This window comes from Amaranthus tricolor, chromosome 17 (genome assembly GCF_026212465.1).
Source record: "Amaranthus tricolor cultivar Red isolate AtriRed21 chromosome 17, ASM2621246v1, whole genome shotgun sequence".
Classification (NCBI taxonomy): Eukaryota; Viridiplantae; Streptophyta; class Magnoliopsida; order Caryophyllales; family Amaranthaceae; genus Amaranthus; species Amaranthus tricolor.
The window spans coordinates 14,758,963-14,780,057 of NC_080063.1; the positions used below are offsets into that span (position 1 = coordinate 14,758,963).

Here is a 21,095-nt window from a genome sequence, read left to right on the forward strand (position 1 = left end):
AGGGAACAACTTACTCATTTTCTCTTAAATGCCATATATCTGCATATAACGCAAATTCTTTACGCAAAACATGAACAATCTTCTTACAATACATGGAGAACCACATGATACCAATCCCATCCATTTTATTTGCACTTCGAGAATTCGTACAAATTCCCAGTTTTATTTGACAAAGTCAGCGTTAACTATCTACAAAATACCATCAGTATTCCAATCCGAAATCCTAACAATTTACACTTCCAAAACCTTCTTCAAACATCCTACCTACAGCTTACATACATAACTATATTTGGAACATCGAACATAAGCTACTGTGGTAACAGTAGTGGTACGGGCAGGAGAGGCTGAATGCAACCTTCAGCGGGTTCCCATTGCAAGCCATGCCACCGAGTAGGAAGACAAAACAAAATCGTCGCCGGATCTCATTTCTAGCAACTCCTTTCAAGCCAAACTGAAAAGAAGCAAATGCGAATAAAATAGATATTCAATCTAAGTGGCTCATGGAATTGGGAGCTGAAGTTTTTATGCAGAATTGTTTTTGTTATTCTCTCTTTCTGAAGACTCTGCTGTAATTCGCTCTTCCTTGGCTCTGGCAACATCGTTCATCCCCAGGAAGCTTGGCTGATTGGTCGATGCCAAGAGCCTTGCCCACATCCGATCAGTTATACAAACCTTGTTCTGCTGCTCAGTGATGCGCTGCATATAATAAAAGGCAACAAAACAAAGATAAGAGCCAATTACCATTATTTGTTTTCATCCAAATTCAAAATTTTGCCATTGGAAAAATACAGGTAATAAGAACTAATAGTTTTAGAACTCACTTCAAAAGGAATATAAGTATGCCGTCCATTAACAAGCCCAACAGTGACACCCGTAAATCCAGCCATTGCTCCATGAACGGCACTTTGAGCAAGAAGTGTGCAATACACATTATCAGATGCATTACTAGGGATAGCACGGATCATGTAAGTAGGATCTGCAAAACAACTAGCTCCAGTCATTCACCTTTCTGTATTTCTTTCTTGATTAATTTCAGGTAGGAAAAGGATCGGATGATTGACCTATGTATTTGAGATTTACAATTGTCTTTATTTGCGCAAAGTGTTCCTACAATATTAGTACAAGCATAAAAAGAAAACACTAAGAATGTACTATAACACAGATTATGCTATATTCCTCCACAGATAGATAAATTTGAGGCTTAACTGATTTTATTTGCACTTTTTCCGTATAAATCATTTTGAAAATTTGGTCATATAACAATGAGACTGGAATATCCAAAAGCATACGATAATTGACATAAGGAAGTTTGGATAGATTATCATCATCATCATCATCACCACCATCATCATCATCGTTTAGAACGAAGAGGTCGTGATTGAAGGCAGACCAATACTCTTTGAAGTTTGGATAGATACAAACCTTAATTTTGTGTGACATCCACAGACCAACGTCTTTAAGCAATTTGTTGCCAGACGCATCTTTCTCATCTTGGTTTTCTGATAAAAGCTCTTGTCCAGCTCCTTCAGCAATCACAATAACCATATGCCCATTTTCCTTGAGTCGGTCCTCAATGTATTCAAAGAGTCCTCCCTTTCCTTCAAGATAAAAGGGTGATTCTGGAATCAAGCAACAATCAACATCTCGGCTAGCAAGAGTTGCATACATTGCTATAAAGCCTGCAATAAATTCAACCCCATAAAGATATTGCTCGAAATGTTTGCAACTGCTAATTGGCTTTCAGCATGCTCAAAATTCTAGGAGTATTGTTAAAAGTGAGAATATGACATATGGACAGGAATAATCTAATAAGAGTATGAGGATCAACTTAGACGATTCTAATGCATCCATTAAAAAGTACGAGTGCCTGAAGAGCTTCGACTAACCACTGTATCGGCCCATCAATTTCACGAGACCAATACCATTCTCCATGCTATCAGCTTCTACATGAGCAGCATTTATTGCACGTTGAGCTTCCTCCACAGCAGTATCAAAGCCAAATGACCTATCGATAACCTGGAAAGGACAAACATAGAAATAAACCAAAGAAATCATATTTATTTGTTAGTCTTAAGGACAATGCAGCAGTAGAAACAGAATAGTTTCACAGTTAATTACCGAAATGTCATTATCAATCGTTTTGGGGATGCCTGATACAACAATTTTAAGGCCTCTTCGTCTGATCTCCTGCATAATTACAATTATGTATAAGAAACATGTCAACTGAAGGCAAGCTATATATGAACAGAAGTCAGAATGTTGACCATATTGGAAAATCTTTTATGCTATTATTAATTTCATTCTAGATTTTAAAAATCATGTATTGCTGATGACTGAAGCACTAAAGATCATCCCATTATGAAATGCTCACAATCAGTGGGGAACTAGGCCCAGCCTGCCTAGGCTATGGTCCAGGTCATTTGATTAAAAAAAACTTATTAATACTGAAACGTGTAACATAAAGCAATAAATGATAGCCGAGATGATTCACACATGCAGAGATGAGTTTTCTGCCCACCCTTCTACTATCCTGGATTCGGCCTGCTCACAATCAGTGCGTGTTCATTTTTTATCAGCGAAAAAAATGAGAAAAAACTCCCAACTTCCTATCTAAAGATTCCACCATTTGATGTTTGACATACTTCACATATTAAGTTCTTAGCAATACCTCATAGATTGCAGCTGCTCCTTTCTGTGTCCCATCACCTCCAATAATATAAACCTAAATTGTTCAAAATACTTAGCACCATAGAGTTAAGCACGAAGAAACTAAAATAAGAAATAGACCCAACACAAAAGGTATGTGAATGGTGAAGTTACATAGCTTATTACCTGATTTATTTTACGGTCTTGAATTCTATCAACAATTTTCTTAGTATCATGACCGCCTCGAGAAGTTCCAATCACCGTTCCACCACGCTTGTGAATGACATTGACAAACTTAGGGTCCAACGGAATGGTATTTTTGGCATAAAAACCCTTGTATCCTCCCTGAAATACATAGACCACATTGTCACGTGATAAAAGTGGTCATAAAGTGTAGCATCAATGAAATAACAAGCTTCAACGTAAAAGTTTGTATCATGGTTAGGATAAAAGAAAGTACTCATATAGAAAGCCAAAGATTAGTGCACACGTTGATAGGCTGCAAGCCTGCAACTGTACATCATGGTCAGGACAAAGGATTAACAAAGGATATTTCATCACCCTAGAAATTCTTAAATCATTTCTACGCTCACTCTTGTTTACACTCTTCCTTATATAAAGTGTCAACTGTCAAGGAACCAACTTAACCAAAAGCCTAAGCTTATGGTTGAAGCCCCATGATATGTTATATATTCAACACGCCCCCTTTCATGAGAACCCTTTGCTAGAAGTGTGGATGCAACACAGGCTCTCCTCATATCTGGCGCTGAATATTCCACTTTAACAATGGATGGTTGAGATTCGAACCCGTGACCTCTTGTCACGCTGGCTTCTGATACCATGTCAAGGAACAAACTCAACCAAAAGCTTAAGCTCATGATTGAAGCTTCAGGATATGTTATGCTATACACTCTAACATAAAGTAGCAACAATGTTTGCTACAAGGGTAAAGTTATGTATGTTCAACCTTCCAAACTTTGACTAGTAGGAGCCTAAAAATGAAATTAGAGTAATGGAATATGATAGACATGAAGTTTTGTGACAACCACAATACTAGACCCTTCATCCCACAAGAAATCTGAAAACCAATAGGCTAACTCAAGAAATTCTTTGATGTACTATTTTTAAAATTAACAGGCAATGTCACTTACATCAATTCCAATAACCTTGGTGACACCATACATGTGGTAAAGGCTGCAGACAATTTCTCTGATCACGGTGTTGAGTCCTGGACAAAGACCTCCACAAGTCACCACGCAAGCATCCACTTCACCAGGTTGAAAGTACACCTGAGCTATGAAATAAGTGTTTGATTTAATGATAACAATAGAAAAACCTTCAACAGCCTTTGTTTTTTACTTTAAGGTGTGAAAGAAAGTACCTTCTGTCTTGGCCCTGCACGCCGAAAATGAATGCCTCTTTGTGAATCCTTGTGAGCTACAACCTAGAGAGAAAAAATATTACAGCCTGTTTAGTTGTTTTGCTAATAAATGTGGCAATAGTAATGAAAAGTTTGATGTATATTAGCTAGGAAAATCATTTCATAAAGTTTATAACCATGCTTATCGCACTCGAATGGAACATTTTCTCTTTTACCATATTCACATCAAACATTCTATTTTCTTATTTGGTGACCTTTTCCCTTACTTATATCCTTGTGGGATCCAATTATTTACAGAATTTCCATCAATTTTTCACTTTTGTTCCCTTACTCACTCTTCTCATGTGGTCCCTTTCCTAGTCTTCTATTGGTGCATCATCAAATGGAACATTTAATTAGGATATAAGGGAATATAAAAAAGAAGTTAACCCTTCTAACAAAATCTTGTGGAGTATATATCACTCAAACATATTCTAAAACACTAGGAGTATTTCTGCTAAGAGACTGGGATAAAGGACACACCTTCTGCACTACAGTATCATCCTCATGGACAAAATATTGCCTGAACAACAGAAAGTAGTATGATCAGTATCTTATTAACTCAATCTTAAAAAGAAAAATACATTTGTAATTCAATAGTCAGCAGAAAAGTGGATTACTTGACAGCTGAATAGGCAGGATTATCTTGTAAAGGATTAGGGTAGGTCTGCAGAAGAAGAGAAATGTGTAGCATATGAGATTATTTTTAGATCATCAGTAAACAAATAAATGATTTGGTATAGTACAAAGTTCAAAACAATTTACCAAGAACTAGGAGAGTACACAAATTTCAAGACCATAAAATCCAATGCCTAATTGCTCCTTCAAAATCCAATATCAAGGAGAATACACACATAAGCAGTCTCAAACTCAATGGAGAGACTCTAATCTCTTCATGCAAATTGCTACATTTTTTTCTAGTCCGTGCCTTTTGCTTTGCCACAATTTCCTATCATGATAAAGTGTCTACCACTTTTTTTAATTCCCATTCCCATTTCAACTCTTCTCTAATGACATCCATACAATTCGAATGATTTTGTCATTTTTTAATCTTTATGCAAAATGCCGTTGTTACAACTTATTAGGACGAGTAATTTAAATATAGAAGTATGATGTGAGATTTTTGGTCCCATAAGAATTTTTTGGTGCTACAAGAACACAACAATTTTCCCTTATGATGGCTTTTTTCCTTTGGCGGTATTTTATGCCGGCTTTTAGGTCTATTATTTCATATACCTTTTATATCAATAGTAAAACACACTATTTATCTGAAAAAAAACAATTTCATTACATCTAGGGGCGATTCAATCTCAGGTCTGCATGGGCCAGGTCCAGGGCCAGGGATATTAAAAATATGAGTTGATTATGTATTTTGTATAAACAAATTCAGCAATCAAGATAATAGAAGTGAAACTTCTAGTAGGAGTAATTGGACTTTTTCAATTTTCATGCAAGCTAAAATAATTTATATTTAGTGGAGTAATGTTTTTTAAAACTAAAAATTTTAAATTAGAAAAATTAGCTAGAATAATTCTACAAGAATTTCACTTATTATTTAACTATGTATAATCCTAACTTTAGGAGTATTTTCTTAGTGTAAACTTAAATAACTTACTTTAGCAAGTCATCCGATTATAACCCGAAGAAAATATTTTAGTTAGGATTATTCAATAGGTAAAATTATCGTAACAAAATCATAAACAAAATTAAATTATTCAAGTAATTTTTCATTTTAAATTTCTTGTCTTCTAAGACCGTCAATGTCATGGAATTCTTTTTACATTTTTTTCATCCTTCCAACTTTCCAAATGATAGATTCCATAATTTTCTCATTAAAAAAAGTTTTAACTTGGTTTTATACAGTTTTTCCTGCTAGTGATTCGCTCCATCGAATATGATCAATTATTTTATCAATATGCATCATATATCAATCAAACTTTGCCGGAATGAATGGGGATAATAACAAATTCAGAACTAAATTTTGTTAAATGATTTCCCCTTGTGTGAGAAAACCTAGTACATTTTCATCATCAATCCAAATTATCTCTCCTGAGTTCAAAATTTAATCAAATTTCCATTATTAAACACAATACCAACAACTAAACCTAGTTAACGAAAGAAATGTATAAAGAAAACATAATCAATCAATCAAAATTAAGCAAACAATTAACCTTCATCCACAGCTATAACAACATCAAATTCACAATCATAATCTTAAAAACAAGCAAAATAAAGGAAATGAAAAACATACAGGAAGATTAGGAATGTAATCGGATAAATGAGGGACATCTTCAAGAACATATCCATATTCGCCTTTAATTATTTTCATATGCTGCTCATTCTTCTTCTCCATAATTTATTTTTTCTTTTTTTTTTTCTCTTTGTGATTTTTTCATTCTCTCTCTATATCAATGATATATTGGGTTATGCAAATAAGAGAAAATCGTATCTCCGATGAAAACGACGAATGTATAAAATATTAGTCAAGAATGAAATATATACTTTGTTCGTTATAAAATGTCTACCTTTGACTCTTTTAGGCACCCTATTTGAAATTTTTTTTATCTAGTAAAATCGCTATAGATAAGAGGAAGAAATACGGTGAAAATTAAATTTTTATCGTAACTCATAAACAACAAAGACAAAGCTTAAGATTAGCATATGATATTCTAATTAACTTAAGAATTTATTTTGGAAAAATATTGTTTGACAAATGAATTAATTTTTTAAAATTGACTTGTTTGACTAGCTGATAGTGTTAGCTGTTTTTGTTGATTTTTAAAATATTCGGAGAAGTCATTTTTAAGGAGATATATTATAAAATTAAATATTGATTGTTAACTTTTTATTGCGTGCATGGTTGGCTATGCTTGTATCTTTGTTGTTGAAATGTACGCTCTTAAAGCTAATATTATGAATGGTAGTCGGTAGACATTTACTTGTATTGTTTCTGATACTATATCGAATAATTAGAAAGAGGTTGACTAACACATATATTTATAGGCTACTTTTTGACCAATTAGTTTTAACATGAAGCCTCATTAGATTTGTGTGCAATTAACTATTTTCCTATGCGTATCGTGTCTTATTCAAATCTAATAATAAATTTATCACTAACCATTGTTTTAGTGATGTTCCTATGATGGAATGTTCATCACTAACCATTCTTGGTGCATTCATGGTCTATCATTGAGAATCTTCATTAATGTTTGAAGAACTTTTACTGTTTTTTATCATGGCTATACTTTTAGAAATTCTGAATAAGAGGATTTCCACCTCAAATTATAAGATTATTTAGTAAGTTTTATGTTACGTAGTTGAGATAGTTTAAGTTAAAAATTTGTGTTGTTTTAGTCCAAGCTGCGATTTAAATTGTTTTTAGTTTTCGTTCATGGGAAAAGTTTTACACTTTGTATCATCATTGTTTTAAAGTATTTTTCATTAATGTAAAAGTTAGTTTGGTAGTGGTAGTTATTACTGTTTTCGTTTTTTTTCTTATTTATTTTTAGCATAATTTTCAAAGTTAATTTTGAATTTTAATATTTCTAAATACGTATTATAAAAAATTATAAAAAATATATAATAAAAAAGTATACATTAAAATGAATCGAACGAAATCTGACATTGATATATTTTAATATTCTTTATCACATTTCTCTTTGCAAAGTAGAATATTCTAAACGAGAAGAATATTAAGAAAGGATAGACTATAATTTTTGTTTAAAAACCCAACTTTCTCTTATTTGTTGATTATAAATAGGTTGTTAATTACAAAACATATTACTAAACTAATTATGATTAAATAATTTGTCTTTAAGACTTAAAGCAAAAAGTGTAAACTCACCCATTTTTGAATTAGATTGAGAGTAATGAGAGGTAATTAAGCACACCGCTTTAAATCCCTATTGATCAATTATGATCAATTTATATGTAACCGAAGTTGATTTTTAAGAATTTTAGTGGTGCCACAAAAAATAATTAGTTCATACAATTGACTATCAATCGAGCTCATTTTTAACTAAAATTCGATTGAATCTCGTATTCAATATGAGTTAAACAATAGACATAAAACACAAATTAAATCTTACTCAACTTAATCTTCAATCGGGACAAATCTACCTTCTTAATAACTACTTTGTTACCGACCACAATCCACAATGTCTATTATAAATGACTTAGATTCGAAATGACTTTAAATTGATCCAAACGCAATAATTAACCAAATGGATAACCCTTGTGTCACTATACAAAAGCAAAATTGAAATATTATACCATTTTTTTTAATATATTAATTTATATGCGGTTATGATAATAGAAAAAAATTTACAATACGAGAAACCAAAAAAAAAAAAAAACAATTAAAACAAAATATAAAATAATAATAATCATAAAAATAGTAGTATTGAATATTGATAATAATCTCCATCTTCCCAAAATAATTACAACCTTTTGTTCTTGATTAGTGCAAAATCAACGTCCACCCAAAAGAAAAGGAGCCAAAAATAGGAAATTGAATATGCACCATTTGAGGGCCATACAATACAACATTATTCACGGCAATGATTTTGGGGAAAATTCGAGTTCGTGATCCTAATCATTCATCAATTTCCCCGACTCCCGCTTAATTTTACGCCAACTTTTTTGTAATTTATTTTTCATATCTCACCTTCTTCATTGTTATTATATTCCTTCTTCAATTCTTCCTTCATTAATCAAAAAAAAAAAAAAAGATTTGTTTTTTGCTTTGAATCAAAAAAAATGTCGTGGCAAACTTACGTTGATGATCATTTGATGTGTGAGATTGAGGGCACTACTAATCATCTCACTGGTGCTGCAATTCTTGGCCTTGATGGTAGTGTTTGGGCACAGAGTGCTGATTTCCCTCAGGTTTAGTTAATTTTTTGCGATTTTCATATTTTGATTTCATTTGGGTATGATTGAATATGTTTGATCGGATGTTTGAATTTTACGGGTCATTTTTGTTTCAATGGCTTCCATAATTGATCGCATTAGATTTAATATTGATTCTAAATCAATTGAGTGAATTTGTTATTGTCGATTTTACATCAATGGTTTTTCAAGAATTATTAGGGTTTCAATTTTGACTATATATTGCGAAATTTTTACAGGAATTCTCTGTTATTTTTCTTTAGGATCGTAAGATATTATCAATTTCGTCAAGCTTGTGATTGTGAATTGGGCTTGTAATGTATTAATGATTAGCATTGATTACTTTTAATTTGTTTCCTTGTACTACAGTTCAAGCCAGATGAAATAGCTGCAATCGTGAAGGATTTCGATGAACCCGGTACCCTTGCACCCACTGGCTTGCACCTTGGTGGAACCAAGTACATGGTTATCCAAGGTGAACCTGGGGCTGTTATTCGTGGAAAGAAGGTAAATGATGCATATTAATCTTTCCAAACTGTTTGATATGACTTGCATTTGGTTATGTGCTTTGTTACTTGAACTCGGGTACGTCTAAATGTTTAATTTTACGCCTAAAAAGAAGTGTAAGTGCCATACCAATGTCTGAGGATCAAGGATCGGACACGGGTACGTGAAGCAAAATGAAGAGTCTGACTAAGATAGGTTATGTGCGAGTTTGCTTTATCCTGCATATAGTTTGCATGTGGTTTATGCCTTTATCTAGAAGCATTATTGATTAAAGTATCCAATGCATGTGAGGAGATCACATAGTGTTTGCAAGACCAAATGATTGCGAAAAGGCTGCAAGATTTGTTTGCAATCATCCTTAATACATAAATAGGTGGATTGAATGTGCATGAATCATTATGATCTTATGTTCTTTGCCTATGCCGCTAAAAAAACTCATTTTATGCATTTATCATCTTGCTCTTTGATATTAGATCTTTTCTTGATTCTATATTGCTAATTTATGCTTTGATCAACTTATGGTTGTACATACTTTGGAGAGAATTTGTCGTATTGGTTTTCTAGCACTTGTGCTCATGTTGCCTCCTACGCTAAAGTTACGCTTTGAAGAGAACAAAAGGTGTATTGAAAATAAAAGTAAAAAACATGCAACCCTTATGCCTAAACCATTGGTTTTCTAGCACTTGAGCTCATCTTGAGGTTTCTCAACTATGTAACAGAATTCGCCAGTTAATTCGCTTTTTGAATTCATAATTCGCTGAAAATGACCCTAAAATAGCTCAAAACCGACCGTAATTCGTTTTTTGATTCTTGATTCTTGATTCGCGAGGAGATTTGTGAATCATGTGACAGTGTTTTCAACTAATGCAACTTCCTATTTTCCGCTTCTTAAGGCCCTTGTTAAAATAGTAAGAATAATTATTCTTTTTCTTTCTCAAGCAAGATTTTGTTATAGGATTCCTTCATATCTAATTTCCTGTCCTTCTATTGAAATTTGAAACTAATATGTCAAGCTTATATTGACGAGAAGTGTGTTGGCCTTCATGTGTATTGTCTTATTCTTATTCTCATTACTTTTCTTCGTTTATCTTGTCATGACAATCTGTATAAGTGCTTTATAATGAAGTTAAGGCTATTATGGATTTCTTAAGTGCTATGCAGTTTTTCTCTATGAATTTGAACTCAACTTGAACCTTTCGAAACTTGAATTTGTACTTCCGTTTTCCCTCTGAATTAGCTATAAGACTCTCAAAAAGCTCTCCCATCGATTTTTGAGTTGTAGCAAATTCGATTGTGCTCTATTACACTTAAAAACGAGAATTTTGTACTGATCTAAAGTTTTCTAGCATACAAATTTTTAAAGCATCAGCTAAGTGTTGAAAGAGCAATACTTTTTCGTACATCCTTTATTTTCCACCAAGAAAGAATTTTTTGTCAAGAACATTGAGGTTACTTATTGTATCCGTTCGTGTATCTTTCAGGGCGCTGGTGGAATCTGTGTTAAGAAAACCGGTCAAGCTTTGGTTATGGGTATCTACGACGAGCCTGTCACTCCTGGTCAGTGCAACATGATTGTGGAAAGGTTGGGTGATTATCTCATCGAGCAGGGCCTCTAAATATTATGGTATGATCTCTTTTCTATCGCTATTCCCCACCCATCCCCCAAAGAAGAGAAAAAACAAACGTCGATTCATGGTGTTCATCTGTATTCGCATCACACTCTTTATTTCGATGCCTATTTCTAACAAGATTATATTTGTTTTGAAGGTTAATAACTACATATTCGACATATATGAGGAGTTTCGCGTGGATTTGCTGATCTATAAACCGGAGATTGGCATTCTATTACAACTATTTTCGTTTTACATTCTTTTATCCTTTAGAAAGGGTTTATGTTAGTTTCTTCTGGCATATAAGATCTATGACAGGAAAGATTTTGGTGTTTTTTTTATGTAATGTTTATTATGATCATTATTTATAATTCTGCACACAAGGTCATACACTTTTAATCTCTTAATATAATTTTGAAAGTACATATTGAGTTGAATAAAGGAGCTTTTGTGCAAATGGCATGTCTCTAATTATTGAGTATTATTATGATCATAAGAATAATTAGTTGAATTATTGCTAGGTATAGTAATGAAACAACTAATAAAGATGATTCTGAAAAAAAAATGATATTATGGGGATATTTGGATTTTGACTTGGTTCATTTGATTAAAAATCTATTAATATTGACTTGTGTAACATATAACACAGAAAATAGTAGTCGAATCGATTTAACATACATGTAGAATTGAGTGTTTAACCAATAACTTATCTTATAAAGCTGACAAGGGAATGGTTCATGTTTTCATAGCGTTTCACAAGATTTTGACAAAACAAAATGTGAAAGAATACTTTTGGTTTATTTTCTGAATTTCATAAATAATACTTCTAAGTTCAAGTGTTAGCTTATTGCATAATAGTTTGTAAATACATTTGTACCAAATAGTGAGGAAGAAATGGTCGTTGTTTTTTTAGATCTCTCTAATTTCATATATAATCCTTAAAAATTAATGTGAACTCAAAATATAATTTAAAATTAATTTAAAATACATGACATAAAAAAACGAGGAAATAACAAATTAATATTTGAAATGACAAAGGTATTTTCATTGCTAAGTTGTTATTATCTCGTTTTAATCAGAATTACTTTTTCGATTAAAAGATTAACTAAGCTGCTGAGAGACATAAAAAAAATACTTATAAACTGATTCAAAAGTCAATTTTAGTTTTAGAACGTAACTCAAAATCACAAGATCTAATTAGAACAAAAGAATGAAAATGACAAAAATACCCTCCTCGAATCTCACCACTCGTTTTTTATTCTCCATCACTCCATTTCTTTCTTTTTCACAATTGCAATCTCTCTCACTGTATCTCTCTAGTCCATAATCCCAATTTCTTCAATCTTTTCTTCAAATAATAAAAAATGTCGTGGCAAACTTACGTCGATGACCATTTGATGTGCGATATCGATGGCAATCGCCTTTCTGCGGCTGCTATTCTCGGCACTGATGGCAGTGTCTGGGCTCAAAGTGCTTCTTTTCCTCAGGTCTTTTCTTTTTGGGATCCTTATTGTCGATTTTGATTACTTTGCAGATCTGATAAGTGTTAATTTTATATGTGTGTGATTGATTTTACCTGATCTGATGTATTTCTCAACTGGGTTGGTATTGTTTTATCGAATCATTTGATGAGTTTGTGTTTCAATTTCTACTAAATCTACTCATCAAATAGTTAATCTCTTGTTTTTTAGTTAGTTAAAATCTGGATTCTGGGTTCATGTTTTTTGATTGAGCTGGTGAAATTAGAGGTGTATTATTATTGTTCACACAATCAGTGTTGATGATTGTAGAATTTGACAAATGGGTTGGAGTCAAAATTGGATTTTTGAGAGTCAACAAAAAATATGAGATCTTGGAAATTTCCTCTGTGGATAATTAGGAAAAAGAGTAGGATTTAAATTTTTGTGATGTAGATTTTATATACTACTATTATATAAACGAAATTGTAGTATTTTCTATGGAGATGGGTTTATTTTTTATGTACTCTTTCTCATTTTTGTTGATTCTCAGTGGTGCCATTGATTGATAAATGACTCGTTAAATCTTGTGCACGCGGAGTTGTAGATGATTGTCTGATATCTGACCTTGCCGAGATGAGAGAGTAATTGAATCTTCTAATTTAATGATGGGTTTATTTGTTTTGTACTCATGCAGTTTAGGCCAGAAGAAATCGAAGCTATTGTGAAAGATTTTGATGAGCCTGGAACCCTTGCACCCACCGGGCTGCACCTTGGTGGAACCAAGTACATGGTTATTCAAGGTGAACCTGGGGCTGTTATTCGTGGGAAGAAGGTAAAATGTCCATTGACGCTCTTTTCTGGATAGCTGTATATGATTATCTGTATAAGTGGCTTCGTATTTTAAACAATGAAAGGAAAATGGTATAATTGTTTGTCATATACGTATAATGTATATCTTCATCGAACGCTTTTTGGTGGGTGTTTTCTCTTGTTTACATTCCCCGTATCTGATCCTAATGTAAGCGGCAGCATCTTTTCAAAATGTTTCAAATCTCAACGTGTTTTGAAGCTTTTGATGAATGTTTTTTGCGTGCGTGCGTGTGTAGGTGGTTTAACTAGAAGGGATAGAACTATAGCACATATGCTTGTTTGTGGAATGTGGATGATATAGTAGCAAATGCATGTAGATTCAGATCCTTTTTACCGAGTTCTTCATTGAACACCCTTGTTTGTGACTATGCCAGTGCCCTAATCGGCTGCATCTCAATAAAATGAGCCCCATTCCAATTTGATCTTGCCTGTTGTGCTCAATTAGCGTAACATGATTCGCTAGCTAATTCGCTTTTCGAATTCGCGATTCACTCAAATTTGCCCAAGAACAACCCTAATCCGACCATAATTTGCTTATTTCGGTTCGCGATTCGTGAGGAAATTAGCGAATCATGTGACATCGTGCTCAATTATCAAAAAGAGAATCCCATTTTTTTTATTGCGCGTAAATTTATCTGTGAGCTTCAGTTACAAACTGTCATTGATATGCTACTATGCTAGTGACATGGTACTTATGTGCTCTTGTAATGTATTATATAGGGTCCCGGTGGCATTTGTGTTAAGAAGACTGGTCAAGCTTTGGTTATTGGTATATATGATGAGCCTGTTACTCCCGGTCAGTGCAACATGATTATTGAGAGGCTGGGTGATTACCTCATTGAGCAGGGTCTCTAATTAGTTTGGTAAGTGCAGGCGTTGGCTCAAAATGTTCTTAAATTTAATGGCATTGAGATCGACTTTTTATTGTAGCTATTTCTGTTTTGGCAACCTACAAGATTGAACGAAATATCTATCTCCTAACAATAGCATATCCCGAGTAACGAGCTTCTTTTTATGTCATCAACACTCTACAAAACTACAGAAACAATAAAAATAATTAATTTAAATTACCTTCTTAGTAGTGATGAGCCTTATGCAAGTCATAAACAATATCATTCTTGAAGTGAAAGGTAAGTTTGCAGGAATAATAAATTTGTTGATCTAAGCCCATGGCAATAACAAGCAATTAGAAAGCCCTGGTCGGCATGGGCGGATCTAGTGTTTTGTCATTGGGGTTAGTTGACATTATTTAAATACAAAATAAAATTAAATAGTATATGTAAATATACCCTAGATAAGTTGGTTTAGTGTATCGCTTTCTACATAAGTGACCAGGGTTTGAAACTCATGACTTGCATTTTTAAATATATATTTTTTGATATCACTTCTTTTTTTTCCTGGATCCGCCACTGCAGTGGTCGGGGCCAAACTCAGGCATCCTTCCCGAATCTGTCAAAAAAAACTCTTTTAAGATTTGGGATCAATTTACACCCTTGAAATGCTGACATTCTAACATGATTCAATGCCCTTTATCGTACGATGCTTCATCCTTATGTTTACTTGATTTTTTGTGTGTAGGTTATATTTACATATTTGCTTGGCGTACACAAACGAGATTGGTGTGGATTTTCTTCTCTGTAAACTCGAGATTGGCTTTCTAGTGTGAACTATTTATCCTTTCTTCTTTTTCCCTTAAAGGGTCTATGTTAAATTTTCTGGCGTAAGATCAGAAGCTCTTGATATCTTTTGTATGAATTGTTTGCTTTGATCTTTGAGATAGTCGATCCATACAGCGGCTTATGTCTTGGAATATGGAATAATATTTGTGCAAATGGCTTTTAATGTCAATCGCGTTCTTTGTAATGCAGTCGGTTGAAGAAAATTTCGAAACGCTTACAGGAGAAAAATTCGTATGAATAATTATACTACATATGTAATGTGCATTGTTTTCGAGTTCTGTCACATTGTCGTCCTAGTTTTGGGCGATTTTTCCATATTACATTGCTCCCGTAAAGTATGATCTCTTCCTTACTTTCCGATGACCATGACCTACTAGGCTACAATTCTGTCACACCACTCGTCAACCACTATTCTTATGATCAACAACGACGATAGCCATTGTTGTATGGAAAATCACCGATCAAGGAATGCGACTCATCATCTATAGTTGCATTCATTGTTCTCCTTTCTTCTCTTCTAAAGCTCAAAATAAGTTATCTTTGGTACCAAAGCACATCTTTAGTGCAAATGAATTTGGCAATTCTTAATCAAAACCCCTCCTAGCAAGAAAAGTCAGAAGCTATTAACTACTCCCTTTAATTTGTTCCTTACATTTCGTTTTGGGTTGTCACTTTTATTTTACATCGTTTTTATTTTTAGACAATAGTTCACCACTTTTTTTTAGTCACAGTCATATATTTTAACTATTTTTTATTTCATCGACATAATTTATTCTCATTTATTTATAAATAAATATTCATCTTTTTCTTAAAAAAAACATTAATTATCTTTTGCTATTATCTGACAGAGGAGTAATGTAAAAACATAAAAAGGAGGGAAACAAGAAGAGTAATAACAAAGAGTAAGAAACATAATAAGAATGTTAACAAGATGTATTCTCTCAAACTTAGATTTTGAAACTCTAGAAATTCAAGGAGTGAATTGAAGAAGTAAAGCAATAATAATACTACCAAGTTGTGGGATGACCAACAATTTTAGGGTGGGAAATTGAAAAGATGTTCACCGTTTTTTTTATTATAAGATAAGATAAAATAAGATGAATTCTACCGAAATAAAGACTAAGATGGGAATGCAAGACTCTTGAGATTGTAATGATTTGGTTAATGAACATATGTATGCTTAGTAGTTTTGAATTCAATTGAAAAATGTTGAGCTTTTTATTACTTCGTAAAATCGAACAACTAAGTATCAGATTAATGTTTAACTACGATGCTACAAAAATTACAAATCAATACTGATACTATATGGACATAAAAAAAAAATGTATGGTATTATATTGAAAATTTTGAATTATTGTAAAATGCTGAATTATTTTGTAAGCGAAAAAAAAGGAAAAATTACCTAATAATTCAATCTATACGTTATTTTTCTATAATAATCTCACCTATTAATTAACCATGAATAATTTCAACTTTAAAAGATATTTTCCTAGAGTAAACCTGGTGACCGTATGACTTGCTATAATAAGTTTTAATTTTTTTTTAAAATATAAATTAAAATAAAATGTTAAAAAAAATTTATGATTTATTTATTATCTAGAATTTTTATGTAAAATTTCAAAATTTTTCTATAGCTTTAAATTTATTTTGTAGTTTACTTTTTTAGTGAATTACCTACTATAATAGGTCATCGAATTATCCAAGTTTATTTTAGACAAAGACCCTTTAAAGTTGGGATTATTCATGATTAATTAATATGTGAGATTAATGTAGAAAAATCACGAATAAGTTGGATTATTCTAGGTAATTTTTCCAAAAAGAAAAACTTATTTGAAAAGTTATCATCTTTCAATAATAGCGTTATAAGAATCCAATTTAGTATGAATTGGAGAACAAATACCACTTTCTCATTGCTCACTCTACCTTTAATACTCCCTCCTATTCATAGAGAATGAGATATTTAGGTTTTGACAAAAATCAAGGAGGGGTGGGGACCACTAAAAAGTGGGTGGAAAACTTTCTTTTTTCATAAAAGGCATTGATATTTATGTGTTATTGTGTTGTTGTAATAAGGGTAAAAAAGTAAAAAAGAATAACAAAAATAAAAATGAGATATTTTTAGTGAATTGGCCCAATAAAAAAATATATTATTGGGAGTAATAAATAAAGAAAGAAAAAAAATTATTAGCATAGCCCACCGAAATTGGCCGCCGATGGGAAAGAGTAAGACTAACAATACAATTCAACGTTGTTGTCTACCTCCTCTTTCCAAGGGAAGGACGATACTTGTATATATATAAACCGAAATATCCATCTCAACCTTCCCATCTTCTATCGATCTATTTATACAAAAAGTAAAGAAAAACCCAGAAATTAGATCATGGGAATCATAAATGAAATCATGGATCAGAGAATAAACACCAAAAAGTTGTCATCTTTTATAATTCCTTCTCCTCTTGAAGCCAAGAAATCTCGAGATCAATGCACCCAAGGTACTCAATATCTTCTTCCTTTTCTTTTTTTGTAGTACTAGATTTTATTTTATTTATAATTGGGTTTGATTAATTGTTTTAATTATTTATTGATGAGTAATTATGCTTACCAATTTGGGTAATTTTGATAGAGGGAGTTATAGCTGGAACTAAAGCTGCTGCAGTTACTGGTGTTGTTACTGCTATTCCCACGGTATGTTTTTTAATTATTATTTTGGGTATTTGTTCTTTTAATTAATTTAATTGTGTTGTAAATTGGTATGATGATGAAGAATTGTGTTGTAAATTATATTATTTAGTTGGGTTTTTGGAAGGAAGTAAAATTAGGAGATTTTAGTTGATCTTTGTTATTGGTTAGTATAGTTGAAAATTTAGAAGTATTGATACAGTTTTTGATATAGAAGAGGTAAAATGAGGTCTTAAGAACTTGATAGAGATTTGAGAAGCTAAACCCCAATACTATCCATCATTGGCAATAAAAAGTTGAGGGTTTTTTGATGAGTAAAAATAATTATATTATGTTATCTTTGGTTAGTTTATCCATGATCATGGTTCAAAATGGATTATGAGTGTTTGGGTTTGAGTATGTTTTGGAATTTGGCATTGGGGGATGTGGCTTGCTTTTGATTTTGGAGTATTGTATATTGAATTTGTGTACCAAGCCTTGTATTTGTGGTCGAGCGAGAGGGGCGTTACCTAAGTGGCCAAGTCTCTACTTAGAAATTAGGATGTGCATTTTGTATGGGGAGAACATTAAGTTACTTCATTTATGTATGCATTATTGTTAGGGGTTTTGGATCTAGATATGCTCATAGAAATTGTTTTGTGCAAATATCAAGATATTTGGTGAAATTTCTTGGTACTTTTATATAAATTTGGTGCATTTAAATGTTATATGTTCGAGTATAATAACATTGAATCTTAAGAACCATCTTACTTTTGCATACTATTAAGGCCTGAATCATTTAATTTGTCTTTACCCATATCACATTCTCCCTTGGGCCACCGTGGTGAGTTACGAAAATTCAAAATAAAGGGCATGGGCTAGATTGTAGAGTTGCAATTTGGAACAGTGTTACATGATTCGTTAAGTTTCTCGGAAATTGAAAAAAGCGAATTATGGTCGGTTTTAGGCTACCTTTTGCTCATTTTGACCGAATTGCAAATTTGAAACGCGGATTATGTAACATTGATTTGGAAGATCATGTGTTGATGGAGGATGGTATGAAATGACATTATAGAATCAATGGAGAAATTGTTTTCTTGGGGTAATGAATAGGTGTTAGGGTATGGTATACCAATAAAATAAAGCCATCTATTGTTCCAACTTGCATGTACTCTAGTTTTTTCGTATCACAAATTACTAAGGTTTCACCTTTGAATACCTCCTATAGAGAAAAATATGGGAAATTTCGTCATGTTCTATTTTGGATTTTATAGTTTTATTGATCACTAAAAAAGGTCCATGATAAGTACAACTCACAAATTGCATCGAAATTAATTCAACCCTCACCTACCCTCCTCATGTGCAAGTTGATGATACAACTCTGAAAATCAATCTTTTAATTGCTTCCTCCTCAAATCGACTAGCTACTACAAATGCAAAGTTTTCAACCTTGCCAAATTCTTTGCTTTTGCTCAATCTTGTGGCATATCTTTGTTTCGATAGCATATAAACATCCCAAATATAGACTTTGTTGAACATACTTTATGGAATTATAGTACTTCTTCTGCATGATTTATAATGGTCAGTGTAAAAATGCGGTAATGGAATGTTGATGCGGTAACTAGAGTGATATGATTATCATATCGCCTAAATATTGGTTGAAACCATAAGATATCCCTTGATGTGGCCCAAAAAGCGGTTTTTTTTACGCCTTTACAACGTGGTAAAAATCGGTTCGTTTATTTCGAAAACCTTTACAACGCGGCCAACGCGATGCGATGCGGTCTTGTTTTTATTCTATGATAACGGTCAAGTTTCTCTCAGAAATTTCAAAATAGAATAAAGGGAGTATATTGCACCGTGGTTCGCTAGCCGTTACTATATGTTATGGATGAATGCTCTTGACTATTAGAAATGCATGTAAATTAATGTACAGATCCTCCCAGTTAACACCTCCCCAAATTCTTCTCTCACCCACATTGCATAAATTGGCATGCGGTCAATAATTGACACAGGATTCCCTTTAGCAAATTTGAGCACGACATGCTATAACATTGTTTCTCTTTGCCGTTGCAGCTACTGGCTTGCCGTGTGAATCCATGGGCGAAGGCTAACCTTAATTATACGGCTCAAGCACTCATCATATCTGCAGGTAATACTTGAATCACATTAGTTAATTGCACTAGTTTTCTTGCATTTGTGTTGATAGTTTGGAATCTTTGGATACTATATACTTGTAATATGATTTATGTTCCATTTAGTCAATTGTTTTACTCATTTTAGAATCAAACATATAACTATGTTTTGCTTCTCATGCCATGTATGAGTAATGAGATCGACTTTTGATTAGGATTCTGCTATTGGTTATAATTGTGTACAAGTAACGGAGAAAAAGTAATTGGATAAAAAGTAAAGGAAAGGATCTTAATTTAAGAAAATTGTGTTTACCTCTGCTGTGGAGATAATGATATCACTAAATTGTTGTTGCCCAAAACAGACCTTTATGGGTGTGTTTTGGCAAATGACATTTTGGTTGGCTTTTGAATTTGTTTTTAGTCAAACAGCCATAAACGTGTCTAGCAAATGACTTAAAAAGATAGTTTTTAAGCCAAAATCAAAGAGCTATTTTGGGTTGCTTTTTATTGGTTTTTTGACCCACTTTTCGTCTAATAAACAACAAATAATTTCAACCAAATATTTTCATAGCCAGTTGCCAAACAAGCCCTCTGTACGAGTTCCCTACAATTAGTGGAGTTTGCTCATACGGTCATACACCAATTGCACGACATCTAACGAATCTGATTCTTTATGTGCAGCATCCATTGCTGCGTATTTCATAACCGCTGACAAAACTATACTCGAGTGTGCACGAAGAAATGCAGAATATAAAAAACCTTAGGAGTTGCAGAAGGCAATATTTGAGGTTATGTTATCAGCAGGCTTATCAGGGCTCCACTGCCAAGCCAAGTCTTTTTTGAAGGACAAATTGACCACCTACATCCTGTTATTGTTGTAAAATTTAAGATAAAAAAAAAAAAAAAAAAAAAAAAAAAAAACCAGTTTTTGATATTCTTCTTTAGGCTTTATAATTTTGCTTATAGGTTTGCTGAGATGGTTTCCATTTGTAATTTATTTTGACAATCAAAAGCCTGTATACAAATTATGATCATTTATTTATGTGTCTGACTTCAGAATTCAAAATTATTTAGGGGTATTTCTATAAGATACTTATTGTCATTGAAAAATTACCTAGAATTATCCAACTTTTTACTAATTTTTCATTCAATATTCTCAACTTTTTATTAAACATGAATAATTTCAACTATTAGGGGTGTTTACTAAGATGTACCAAAGT

At 32.7% G+C, this 21,095-nt stretch overlaps 4 protein-coding genes across 4 annotated transcripts; 3 read left to right on the top strand and 1 right to left on the bottom strand.

The window, feature by feature from the left end:
* On the bottom strand, window positions 1–6,531 carry LOC130803979 (ATP-dependent 6-phosphofructokinase 6). The gene is made up of 13 exons (XM_057668238.1): window positions 6,318–6,531; window positions 4,687–4,733; window positions 4,550–4,589; window positions 4,028–4,090; window positions 3,798–3,935; window positions 2,833–2,991; window positions 2,669–2,722; window positions 2,119–2,187; window positions 1,887–2,016; window positions 1,423–1,679; window positions 1,062–1,107; window positions 822–976; window positions 1–696 (listed from the first exon to the last, which is right to left on the bottom strand). Exons 1-13 carry the CDS (start codon window positions 6,417–6,419, stop codon window positions 523–525), a joined length of 1,434 nt encoding a protein of 477 aa, XP_057524221.1. The 5' UTR covers window positions 6,420–6,531; the 3' UTR covers window positions 1–522.
* A 1,953-nt stretch (window positions 6,532–8,484) lies between these two features.
* On the top strand, window positions 8,485–11,530 carry LOC130804138 (profilin Sal k 4.0101). Its single transcript, XM_057668473.1, has 4 exons — window positions 8,485–8,953; window positions 9,326–9,463; window positions 10,945–11,087; window positions 11,231–11,530. Exons 1-3 carry the CDS (start codon window positions 8,825–8,827, stop codon window positions 11,077–11,079), a joined length of 402 nt encoding a protein of 133 aa, XP_057524456.1. The 5' UTR covers window positions 8,485–8,824; the 3' UTR covers window positions 11,080–11,087; window positions 11,231–11,530.
* Window positions 11,531–12,250: 720 nt separating this feature from the next.
* LOC130804139 (profilin-3) lies at window positions 12,251–15,285 on the top strand. Its single transcript, XM_057668475.1, has 4 exons — window positions 12,251–12,560; window positions 13,228–13,365; window positions 14,124–14,266; window positions 14,982–15,285. Exons 1-3 carry the CDS (start codon window positions 12,438–12,440, stop codon window positions 14,256–14,258), a joined length of 396 nt encoding a protein of 131 aa, XP_057524458.1. The 5' UTR covers window positions 12,251–12,437; the 3' UTR covers window positions 14,259–14,266; window positions 14,982–15,285.
* A 1,977-nt stretch (window positions 15,286–17,262) lies between these two features.
* Window positions 17,263–20,963, top strand: LOC130804365 (early nodulin-93-like). Its single transcript, XM_057668779.1, has 4 exons — window positions 17,263–17,574; window positions 17,706–17,767; window positions 19,817–19,892; window positions 20,557–20,963. Exons 1-4 carry the CDS (start codon window positions 17,463–17,465, stop codon window positions 20,637–20,639), a joined length of 333 nt encoding a protein of 110 aa, XP_057524762.1. The 5' UTR covers window positions 17,263–17,462; the 3' UTR covers window positions 20,640–20,963.
* The last annotated feature ends 132 nt before the right edge of the window (window positions 20,964–21,095 follow it).